At 42.4% G+C, this 12823-nt stretch overlaps 1 protein-coding gene across 1 annotated transcript in view; it reads left to right on the top strand.

Annotated features, from left to right (window-relative positions):
* R3HDM1 (R3H domain containing 1) overlaps positions 1-12823 on the top strand; it is a 255260-nt gene extending 242437 nt beyond the window's left edge. Inside the window, 12 exon segments of the mRNA XM_075180952.1 lie at positions 2395-2484; positions 2486-2653; positions 3226-3273; positions 3275-3350; positions 4849-5006; positions 5385-5536; positions 5629-5732; positions 7725-7897; positions 9665-9809; positions 10619-10701; positions 11006-11090; positions 11812-12823. Of these exon segments, the coding sequence (XP_075037053.1) occupies positions 2395-2484; positions 2486-2653; positions 3226-3273; positions 3275-3350; positions 4849-5006; positions 5385-5536; positions 5629-5732; positions 7725-7897; positions 9665-9809; positions 10619-10701; positions 11006-11090; positions 11812-12191 (1662 nt within the window). The 3' untranslated portion in view covers positions 12192-12823.

Raw genomic sequence — 12823 nt, 5'->3', positions numbered from 1 at the left:
TGGTGATGTAGTTAGAGCGCATTAGTTGGATGGATGTGTTCTCATTAGTGTTTGTGTAAGAACAGGCAGCTGAAGACACCGTTTCATATGAGATAATCTTGCCTTTAACCCTCTTACTGGAGATTTAATTTATCAGAATGTGTATGATGCCCCTAACTGCAAGAGTAGGAGATCCCCTTCATTAAACTTGCATTGGATTTTATGTTGTGAGTTTCGGGACCTAGATGTTATGAAGAACAATTGATGTAAATGATGCAAGTAGACCACCCACATAGCCGGATTCCTCCGAATGATCTGGTAATCTCCCCCTAGCAGACCTCAAGGTCCTTTTTAAATAATAATTAAATGCAATACAAAAAAAAAGTCTGTATTTAAGGGAATTTAAATAAAAGGTCTTTTTTTGTTTTATTTTCATAAGTTCTAAGGCATTCATAGATCAAATATAATTGCAAAAAGCCATTTCAATTATTTATTATAATATATCATGACTTGCAGAAGACGCAGCAATTTAGGTGTTATTAAGGGTTTGTTATATATGCAAAATAATTGAAGATGAATAGAATCCTGTGAAAGTGCAGAACGCGTGCAGCCCTTGTGTAACCAATTCATTACGTCTTCTCCTTTCAAACTTGATTAAAAACATATTTTAATTTTTCTTTTTTTTTTTTTCTTTGCACATCACGATAAGTGTAATTATCTTAAACAACCATAATTATCCTCGAGGGCTCTCTAATCAACGCTCTTGGTTTGTCATTTTTATAGATTGTCCGAGATTGTGCTAACTCAGTGCTGGCAGAGTTATCTATTTTCTTAATTATTTTCTGAACTCGAGGGATGTGTTCTGCATTGTTCCAGGATGCAGCGTAAACTCTGCTTTTCTAAGCTTTTTTTTTTTTTTTTTTTTTTGTGTCTTCGGGGATGGCCGATAAAATATTATGTTGATTCAACGTTACTTGGATAACACCTTGACAAATTAAAGTAACTAGCGGGAATAACTGTGTAAAAAAGACAAAGCATTATTACTACTGTTTACAACTAAATGGATTTCAAGACACAGCTAAAAATGAGTTGAGGAATAGGTAACTATTCCTGTACAGTGGGTGCAGTCTTTTTGTGTTGATATTTATAAGAATGTAAGCTTTCGGGTCAAAGTCTGTCTTTAAAGTTCCTGGTTCTTTGGTGATCCAGTATAGAACTTGTTTTCGTCTATCAGAGTTTGATTTCCTGGCTACACCTTTATTTTGTACCCCCACAGAGGCAGAAATGACTCCTCTTGCAGAACTGGTGTCCTTCTAATTCCACTTGTATCTGTGCTTAAATTCTCATGAATATTCGTTGGCTCATAAAATTATTGGCTGAATGAATTGCCTCGGGGATGTCTCTAGTTCCTAGATTGCATTGTCATGAATACTGGCGCTTCCTATAAACTGCCTTTACTAGTAGGTGACTGTGTGCACTTACTTAGGTGAGTGCAGCTGTCCTCCTCCATCTAATACCGCGGATGAAGCAGAGCAGGGTCTGTCCCTAAAGGGACATAATAATCATCAGCTATGTATATAGCGGCAATAATTCAGCAGCGATGTACAGAGAACTCGCTCACATCAGTCCCCTGCCCTATTGGAGCTTACAGTCTAAATTCCCGCACGCACGCACACAGGTTAATTTGTTAAGCAGCCAATTAACCTACCAGTATGTTTTTGGGAGTGTGGGAGGAAACCAGAGAACACGGAGGAAACCCACGCAAACGCGGGGAGAACATACAAACTCCACACAGATAAGGCCATGGTCAGGAGTTAAACCCATGACCTCAGTGCCCGTGAGGCAGAAGTACTAACCACTGAGCCACCGTGCTGCCCCCATCACCCATTATAAAACATGCAACATTTTATAGAGTTTTAACATAACAAGCAATTGTGATTCTAAGCCGGGATAAAGTTATTGTCTTAACAATTAGAATGCCTTCTAGTTCTTTATGATAATTTGGGCCTCTCTGGTGCCTTTATTGGAGTTGATGATTGATTGGCATTTACCATGCAGGGAAATTAGTTTGTCTGCATAGAACAATATGACCAGGTGCCTCAATAAACCTTTTATTTAAAAGTGACAATAAACTAAACCTATATGTGAGGTATATCGCCCGCACACACCAGACAGTCTAGTAATACTGCAAAGAAGACAACAGTTTATATATGAATCGTCCCCTAGACAGAAGCCATCTCGATGGATCATTAGAAAAGTCTGCAATTGGTTCTTCCAGGAATGCGTTCGTTCTCCCATGTGGCCATTCCATTTTTTAACCCTATAAATGTCTCCCTGCATGTTTTGATTTTGTTGTTCTCTGCCGGTCTAGCGTATGACTGAACATTTACGTATTTTTGTCTTGTCGTTGTACAGCCAGACAACCTGGGCTCACACTTTAGCCATATGAGTCTTGCCAGACAGCCATCGGCAGAGTCTACAGATGCTCACTCCACCATGTTCCAAATCCACCGTGGTGCTTCAACCGTCGCCGCAGTCTGGCTACATCATGGCCACCCCTCCTCCACCCCTCGGACAGTCTGTCCCACCTCCCAACTACTCTGCCTCCAGCCAGCCTGTCAATCCTTCAGTGCTGCAGCAACAGGGATACATACAGCCCCCATCCCTCCAGCAGGTACGGTCTCCACAAGGGGGGCAGCTCTGGTACTAATGAGTACAGTGTCGGTAATGGACACCTTGAGCTAACTACGGTCTCTATGGTTGGTGTCCAGAATTTACAGCCATAATGTCTTCTATAGAAGTAGGGATTATCCTCCAACTGTTCAGCAAAAACATAAGTAGTAATTGATTTGTACGTGCAGCCAGAAAGTCTTTCAGTCACATAATGTAATTATTGCAGCATTGATACATACCTTTCATCTACACACGGTGGTGGCAGCCATTTTGTTCGCCAACCTTTTATGATGATGCAGACTATCCATTAACTAAAAGCAGTGAGTAGCAAGGTGCTCCAAGGATGTCACAAAATGGCTGCCTTCATTATATACAGAAAATGGAAACATGAGGGGAGACTGATGTATTATTACCTCAGAAAAAGTAAAGGCAAAATCATCTGTCGTGAGGAATTATCCTTGCGTTCAGCAATAAAAAATGAAAATGTATTTGTTTCCTTGTTGTAATGTCCTGTTTTTTTTTTTTTTTTTTAAATTTAATATATTTTTTTATTTTTATTTTATTCTGCTTCAGATACCAACCTGCTATTGTGCTCCAAACCCAGTTCCCTCACTCGAACCAACAATATCGTCCAGTAACATCGGTCCAGTTCAGTTCCCAACCAAATCAAACACTGCCACAATCTTCCCACCAAACAGGTTTGTCTGATTTATGTATCGTTACCCCCCCCCGCCCCCCCCCCCCCCTTTCCCAGATAAGCATAGTGACCTCGAGCGGCGGGACTCGGGCCCGGGGCGCTGTCTGAGAGGGTTTACGTTTCTCACAGTGAACCGGTCTCTTTTCCAGCCACTTCCTCCTCTTCTCGGATCCCCGTCTAAAAGATTTGATTTCACAATTCTGCTTTTGTCATCCAATTCCTGCGTAACCCGTCACAAGAAAACAAAACCGAGAATGAATGAATTGCACAGTAGCTGGATATATTTCTGTTACTCGTTAGTTTGTGGCGTTGGTGTGAGTTATCTGTTGTACGTATTTTCACACAGAACAGAATCCATCAACTTTATATAGTAGAATAACCTTTATTTCATGTCAAGGCTACTAAAACCCCATTTTAAAAGTTTCAGAGGATATACCACCCCTTCCTCACTGGACAATGCAACATTCAGTATTCAGTGCGAAGACGGGGCGTGATTATGCAAAATCGCCCCCCCCCCCCCCCCCCTAAAAATTACGTCTAGGTCCGCCCCTCTGTTTGACCAATACATAAGGAAAATGAAAGGTCTGGTCTACATGATTAATCTCCAGTGCTGCTTTATCAGACGATCAGGACCATCTTCATGTAACGTTTTTTATCTTTTTAATAACTTTTTTTGAATGTGGACAGAAATGCTTGTTGTGTTAATCCTAAATATCTTCAACTTTGTACAACAAGTGTCCCAGTTCTGTGCTCTCACTTAGTTTCCAGGTTGGGGGTTTGAACATAACCGATTTGCCGACAGCCAAAAACAGTGACAATGATAATCTAATAAACGGATGACTATCGGGACTTGTAATTTGAAATGTATAGGAAGGTGCAAATAAGGAAATATGAACTGTATGTGTAATAGGGTATTATTATTTACATGTATTTTCTATAATATTGTATGACTCTTAAGATATTTTAAATGAGTAATTTTCTGCTTTAGCGATGGTACGTATTAAGTTGCGCCATCTTTTGGTAATACTGCAGATTGCCCTAGAAGCCTGGTCACGTGGCTCTGTGCGGGGAGCCTGGTCACGTGGCTCTGTGCGGGGAGCCTGGTCACGTGGCTCTGTGCGGGGAGCCTGGTCACGTGGCTCTGTGCGGGGAGCCTGGTCACGTGGCTCTGTGCGGGGAGCCTGGTCACGTGGCTCTGTGCGGGGAGCCTGGTCACGTGGTTCTGTGCGGGGAGCGAGAATTTATCTCTGGGATTGGTTAAGGAGAAATCTAACAGGGAGATAGGGATGACTTGGGCAGCTAAGTGCACACTGGAATCTCTTGTCCCCCTGTTAGTTGATATGAGCACCTCTAACCACTCAAGTCCTGTCTAAGTGATTTCCTCTATCTAATGTTTGTGGGCTGAATTCTGTCCCGGCCCATAAAATGTCTCTGCTCTGTATAGATGTCTGGGCCATCTTAATGCTACATTACTTATTTTAATTTGTTATCCTTCACAGGTTACCAAGCGGTAATGCCAAACCAGCAACCAAACTACCAAGGCATGGTCAATGTGCAACAACCTCAGAATCAGCCCTTGGTCAGCAGCCAACATGGCAATATTGCCAATCCCATCCACGGGGTAATGGTGCAGTACTCCTCAGTACCCTCATACCAGGTAGTGTTACTTAGGCTTATATCCATGGCAGTACCTGGAATTATACTGTGACACGGGATGTAGCTGTGTTAGATGGTGCTAGAATTTTGACAACTAAATTTGACCAATCAGTTTGCTTAAATGTTGTGTCTGAGCTGTAGCTGTGCTGGTCAAACGTACGTCTTCCTGGATCTGCTGTGTCTGACCGACGTTTCCTAAATTCTGGCTGGAGGGTTCACAGTGTGGCCATACAAAATCTGTAATATTGTATTTAATTCTAAAGTAGGGACTTCAAAGGGAGAGGTTAACAAATTACATTTACAACAATAATCTATTTTGTGATTACATTGAAAAATCTTATCCCAAATGTCTCTTTCCCCTCTACCCATGGTTTACCAGGTTCCCGTTAGGCAAGGCTCCCAATCGGTGCCCCAACAGCCATATCACCAACAGGTGCTCATCCCCAACCAGTCCAACCAGGGGCAGTTACCCACAGCAGGAATGCCGGTGTACTACAGCGTCATTTCACCAGGGCAGCAAAACAACATGAAGTATGTTTGTAGTCCGTGTGTTTGTACATGTAACACACATAGTTGTGTTCATGTTATATGGCCGTCTATATAACAATCTATGTATTTCACAGCTCCTCAGTGGGGTATATGCAGCCCCCGGGATCCGATCAAATGCAGTTTCCTAGGACGACCTCTCCTTGCAATTCTCAGCCACTGCCGGGTCCTCCGTGTGCAGGTAAAAGAAAGGAAGGCCGGGATTTTTTTTTGTGGGCTAGAGAAGAGGGGCTTCCATAGACTTCCGTGTGTTGCAGTTGTAAATGCTGCTGATTTTCCTGCGGGTCACCTGTTTCCTTCACCTGTGTGACCTTATTTGTGCATTATGTTATACATGTGACCTACAGATGTAGATCACACGCACAGACCCCTGCGGGCTGTAGAACCCCACCTTTGGGGTGGCGGTAGAGGACCTGACAGACAGAAGCTATATCCCATAGTGTTCCTAGTGCTAGATCATATTTTAACATGCGAGATCGCGGACTCCCATGACAGTGAAGTCACACATACAGTTTTTTATTAAAAAAAAAAAACTTCATTAAAAACTACATTAAAGTACTTTTGATATGACTACTTAAATCAACACAGTAGAGAGGTTGAGCTTGTGGGGGGGGTAGGATGCAGGGGAAGGGTAGATTGGGGAGGGGGGTAAAGTATGTGAATTAGGGACAATATCTGCCTTCTATCTTTATTAATGGGGATTATTCGGTTAACTCATTAAACCCAAACTGTGAGTGAGGGAACAATTTAGATTTTCCAGTGGAGGGTCTTGGGGCATAGTAGAACCTGTGATTTATTTATTTTTTACTATCACTTTATGGAGTGTCCCCCATATAGATATTAATGGGGAAGACCTTGGAATGTGTAGACCCCTTTCCTGCATCTCCTCCTATCGGACCAGAAAAGATTCCGTTCAAAGTCTAATTGCTGTGAAGGCAGCAGGATTGAGCCTTCCTGGGGTTATCGCTGTAAAGGCCGACACAATCCTCGTTGGTCCTTTTGAGGAACTAATAAGATAATCTATTAAGCAGACTGGTAGTATCGCAAAAGATCTGGCATCCCGCCATTGTTACTGGGTTTCAGCAAAGGTAAAATCTGCTTTGTTGTGGGTTAGCTGGGTTTAGTTGCCTATATAAAACGGGTGAAGTTCAACTGAATGAGACAGGAAGTATAACTGATAGTATATGGGCCCCAAAGAGGATTCGCCTTAATTCTTAAGAGTATTCTCTGACCGGTCATTGAGGTCACCTAATATTTTTTTACTCAAAATGAGACTTGAGAGAAGTCTGAATCACTGCTCATAAATAACTCCGATATAATGGGTGCCATTAACGGGAAGTCTGCGGCACATCGTGTTACTTGGGTTTATGGGAATTAAATAATCAGGGTCACGGACTTTTAGTAAAAATTAGAACCTTAAAGTCGGCTACTCAAACGGTTGATACCTACAAGAAGGATATCGGAGATATGGAGGCTGCACTGAAAAGGAGCTTATTCCAATTTATGCGTCTGGCCTATAACACTGTGGATATTTTGTGATCCAGCAGATAACTTAGAAAGGTTTCTAGCGTGAAGATGACTATCCTGGGACGACTGGGCAATCCTGGCGAGTGCGCACGCGTATAGGGAGCCGCTAGTGTGAATTCCGTCTGACTGCTCATCGTAGAGGACAAGGGTCCAGCAGCGTGAGCGCACTCCCAACGATCGCTTTCCACAGCCAAAAATTGCTGCTTAAATTTTCATGAGCTCTTTGACTTTTTTCGCTGCATCAATAACTGCTGATGAAAATCGCTTCTGAATGTTTCGTTTTTCTGATGATTTTGAAGTTACACACAGGGAAAAAAAAAAAACATCTACAAATAGCTTTTTAACAGCTGTGAATGTACTCTGCATACTGTGCAATTGTCAGATACTGTTGGTTTCAGCAGAACAGCAATTTCCAGTAGCGATTTATGCGCTGGGATTTTTACTAAACTAATTGCTGCAGAAAAAATGTCAGTGTGATTCTATCCTTTCGGGAACTTCTACAACCCTTGTTAATTGACTCTTTGTATACCCCTCCCTCCCACACACTCCTTTTACTGTAAATACATTACATATCTATGTGGGCTGTGTTTACTTGCAATTAGCTTGTTTCAGACAGGACATACACAAATTATTTTTCTCTTTATAGGTGTACCAACAGCACCCTCTGGTGGTGGGATGGTGATGATGCAGCTCAATTTACCCAACAACCCACCACCTCAAACACATCCAACACCTCAGTGGAAGCCAAATAAATATTATTGTGACCACCAGAGGGCTCATAAGACTGCAGAATACGGCAGCCTGGATCCTTCTGCGCAGGTAGGTTTATTATTGCGTGTGAGCAAACCAATTGTCTCCATCAGTAAATGGGCCTTTCAATTTAGTCAATGGTTGTGTATGGCTACAGCCATATCGAAAAGCTAATTCTAGCCACTGCCGAGTAAGATTTACTCCTTGTAGCGAATGACCGTTTGCCAGCTGCAATGTTACTACGAGATCTCATTGCTGTAACTGGGAGCTGTGTAGGTGTGATCCAGAGATCATTTCAGGATCCAAGATCTCATGCAGCCATACATGTCTGTTTCTGTGACTAGTTCTATGGTTTACAATTAATGGGAGCTTTATTATCGTAGATTTGTAAGGCACCACAATGCTCCGTAGCGCCGCACGGTGGGGAAAGCCATATACATACAACAGGGACATACAAAGTAGACAAAATTAATGCAGACAAGAAAACAAAGGGTTTTCTCATTAAGAGAGCTTACATTCTAAGTGGATGGGGGCACAGCTGAAACAGAAGGAGCAAATGTGGCTCAGTGGAGATCGGGACAGTTGTGAGGGTGCATTAGTGTGAATAATGTTATTGGGGATCTTAAAAAAAAATAAAAAAATAAAAAATGTTTTTTCAAAGAGTTGCTAAAGCTGTTAGGATTTCCATTGCTGGGTCTTTTCATACTTCTATGCCACAAAATTATGTTTACTTCACCTGTGTGTGTTTGTTTGTCTTGTATATTTAATCCCATTTTTAAGCCCCATGGACAGATTGTTTCCCTGGGTGTAGTACCTATTAACGATACTGACTACCCCGACACAGAACAGAATGACCTGAGGATTCCGAATGAAGACTACACCGACCTGTGAAAAAAACCTACTTACCGGAATGCAGAAGACTTCACATCACGACTCCCTGTCTTGCCAGCTGGAGAAATGGACGTTATCACCACCCACGACTTGGCTTAATGCGGCGATGGACGGACCCGTCTGTCAGTTATGTAATATACGTACTGTTTAAGGGGTGTTAGGCTTAGGGTTAACCCTAACTCCTAACCCTAATATCCCTAACCCCTAAAATAGTACTTACTTTACATAAATGATAGATGGGTCCGTCCATCGGCGCATTAAGCCAAGTCGCAGGTAGTGATGACGTAATTTTCTCCAGCTGGCAATACAGGGAGTCGTGATGTGAAGTCTTCTGCATTCCGGTAAGTAGGTTTTTTCACAGGTCGGTGTAGTCTTCATTCGGAATCCTCAGGTCGTTCTGTTCTGTGTCGGGGTAGTCGGTATCGTGAAACGGACTACCACCGGTTTCCCTTCCTGATGATGTTAGGCTTGTCTAGTTGCCCTGGTTTAAGGCATCAGGAACCAGGATAACACACAGGAGTTATCGGTTGACCTACTTGACACCTGATTGCTCATTGAACTGGTGGTGTAGGGGTAGTGTGGTGTGAACAGCCCATCTGGGAATGCAGATGCCCCTTGTGATTAGTTTTAATAGCGACCTCTGCTGGAAGGCTGCTGTAATGAAATACGAGTGGCAAAGAATCCATCCAACACATGGGTAGAAATTACAGCAGACTCCTGATTGGACGGGTGCTGCAGACAGCCAATCCAGAGCTGTCATTTGTTCCTGTGCCTCGGGTCACTCCTCTAGTTTGGTCTTAGACATATTTACTGATCGGTAGAATAACCCTTTAATCAAGCGGCCAATGTTATCCGTTTAGACAACATGGTGTATTCTAAACAGGCCGATGGTATTTATGTACAGAAATATTGTAAATATATATTTTATTTTGTCACTTCTTACAGCATAGTTCACATCTAAGCAGTCCCATCACATCGCCCAATCAGTCACCGATTCCTGTGCAGTTAACCAACCTGAAAAACATCCGCCCAGGTTTATCGCCACTTCCTCTAGTTCCACATTTTTCCAGACCGTTTGCTCCTGGCCAAGGTAAGTGGTCATATGATTTATTATAAAGTTGTCCTTTAAAGATCTCTGGGACAAACTTTAAGTTGAGTGTTTTAGGTCCCCCCACCCGAAAAATAGAATAAAAATATTTGAATTTTACACCAGCCCACAACTATAAATGCCATATTTACAACTGTTTAATGGTCTGTTTCAAATGCCTGTGTGAAAACACCCATAAAGTGCTATCAAAGCTCTTCATAGATTTAAGGCTACGTACACCTTGATATGTTTAACCCACATAACCATGCAAATATGTTCAATCTCATTTGTTACAATGTCTTTTATTTTCACAGCAGTTTACATGCTATTGCGTTAGAAAGTGATCTGCACCGCAAACTTTGATCAGCAGTGTGTACGTAGCCTTAATGCGCTTTTAAGAGGGTGTCACACAAGCAGTTTACTTGCTCAAGCTTTTTTTGAGCCCTACGTGCAGCAGTCTCAGAACAGCGTACCTCTCGTGTGACTAGGGAGACACATTTCCTTTTTAAAATGTCTCATTATGGCAGCAATGCGGTACTTATGAATACTAGCTGGAACAATGCCGCGTCATGTGACCGCCCTGAATCAAGATTCTAAATGTGGCAACAATGTGTCTGCTCAGTGGCCCTAAAATTCTAAAGTCTATGTGTAGGTTATAGGTATATATTTATATAATAAAATAACCCCTAGGTAGAATACTCTGGGGTTGGGTGTGTGAGTGGTATATTCTTGTACATTTTCTATACAATAGTAACCACTGTATCTGAGTTTACATCTTATTTGTGCTCTTTTTGTTTGTGTTTTTCTGGCAGGTGATACAAGATATCCGTTTCTTGGTCAGCCATTACAATACAATGCTCCTCAATTAGTACATGGACATATAACAAGTCAACAGGTTTCTAATCGTGTTCTTGAATCTGCATTTTCAGATCTAGATGTGATGAAGGGATTTAATGGGACAACACTCACTTTTAACCTAGAGACATACGTAACACATTGGGGACAGAGCATTGACATATCGGGACTATGTGCCCAAGTATCTGTCGCACTCATTAAGCCAGAGGTATCGCCACACGCTCTCAGATACACACAGGCCTCACTGCTTAGTCCTATCTAACGTTTCACATTGAGGCTTACCACTTTTCTATAGCAACGCTCTATAGTAAATCTGTGTTTCAGAAATAATTTCTGTGTTCCAGGGTCAGTCTGGACACAGACATGGAAATAGGGGCAAGAAAATGGCCAAGAAGGCTGCTTCCACAGAACTGTCTGCAGGTGAGCCAGGTACGTCACTTCTTATAGCAACTATGGTGGGGTAGTTGTGGACTTGAGACTAGGAACTAGTGACGTCACTGGGTGAGGCTTGCGGCACAGTGCCTCAGTGATCAAAACTGAATCTGACAGCACCCCTGAGTTTCTCAGATATAGATGTGGGCTTGCCAACCAGTCCTCACCAACAAATGTGTTCGGAAAAGACGGCACCACGCGGTAACCATCAATAAAGTTTATTTACCCAGAATCACTGGCAATGTTTTGGTACCTGGGCACCATGGTCAAGCCAAAACTTTTTATTGACTGTTCTCATGTGGTGCTCAGGCCTCAGTAATCCCCCGATTTTCCTAGTTTAAAACATAACCCAGGGCGAAGTTGCAGGTTTTGATAGAGGATGGGGGCAGGATTTTAGATATAGATATATATTACAATAATAGACCTATTACTGTTTTGAAGAGAAGTCTGGTCCTTTCCCCTCCCCCTTATCTTTAAAAAGTGGCACGCTACTTAAACTACTGATTCTCATATGTATGACCTGACAGATGTCGGTCAGATAACGACATTCGTGTAGTTGGGACACCTGTTCAGCGGACACTGACAATGGGGTATAGAGAGTCTAGGCAGGATCAGCTTGTCACCCCTATAGGAAGTGTAGGAATAAGTCTATATGCACCACACCCCAGGATCTGACCATCTAACCAATCCATGTCCTATCTCCTTTCTGTCACTGCAGTTATTGGAAAGGTCCTAGAAATCACAGAACTGCCTGACGGGATAACCCGCAAAGACGCAGAAATGCTTTTCGGTGAACTATTTAAAGTCGGTGCTAAAATCCGCTGGTTCCGGGACCCTCGCTCGCAACAAACCCCGCACCAACATCACCAAGCCTACTGTGGCGGCGGCGGCGGCGGGAACAGCCACACGAGTACTGAACAACCCAACCCCTCCACGGACTTGGCCTCCACTTACACCATCGTAGCCACGTTCCCCACCGTGTCTGCCGCTCAGAATGCACTGAAGAAACACAATAACTTATTAATGAACAAGTTTAGACTGAGAACAAGCAGGAAGCCCTACGACCTTCACATCCTAGAAAGAGCAAGCTCTCAATAGAAGTGTTAGTGGAGGCTCAGCCTTCCTCTGTCTCCATTAATGATTGGCCTCTTTCTTGCGCGCGTGTACTAATAGACACTGAAGCTCATTATCACGGTCTAGTAATTGAAGAGCATCCCACGGAGCTGGAAGAGAGTAATCAATCAGCAGGACAAACCTCCTTTCCCCCCCCCTCCCCTGACCCTTTTATAGTCTTTGTTTTATATTTATATTTCTGTATTGGACCCAAAGTTCTCTTGTACAGAAAAATCTGTTGTTCATAATGAATGCCCATGTTGGAAAGAAAAAAAAAAAAATAGACGAGAAAAAAATAAGTCTGTGTTTTCTACTTTTCTTTTTCCAAAGCCAGCACTTTGCCATCCACTTTGATAGAACAGGGTGGGGAAATTTATCGCTGCACTTAAAAAGAAAAATATATATACATAGATATATATTATAATAATAATAATAGACCTATTACTGTTTTGAAGAGAAGTCTGGTCCTTTCCCCTCCCCCCCCCCTGTCTTTAAAAGGGGCACGCTGTTTAAACTACTGATTCTCTTCACCCATGCCCTTCGTAAGTTATATACATAAAGGCTTTGTGACAGTTCATTGTAAATAAATTATGTTTCTCACGAAAATTTATTTTTAA

This window comes from Mixophyes fleayi, chromosome 7 (genome assembly GCF_038048845.1).
Source record: "Mixophyes fleayi isolate aMixFle1 chromosome 7, aMixFle1.hap1, whole genome shotgun sequence".
NCBI classification, from domain to species: domain Eukaryota; kingdom Metazoa; phylum Chordata; class Amphibia; order Anura; family Limnodynastidae; genus Mixophyes; species Mixophyes fleayi.
This window is presented reverse-complemented; position numbering and strand designations above follow the sequence as displayed.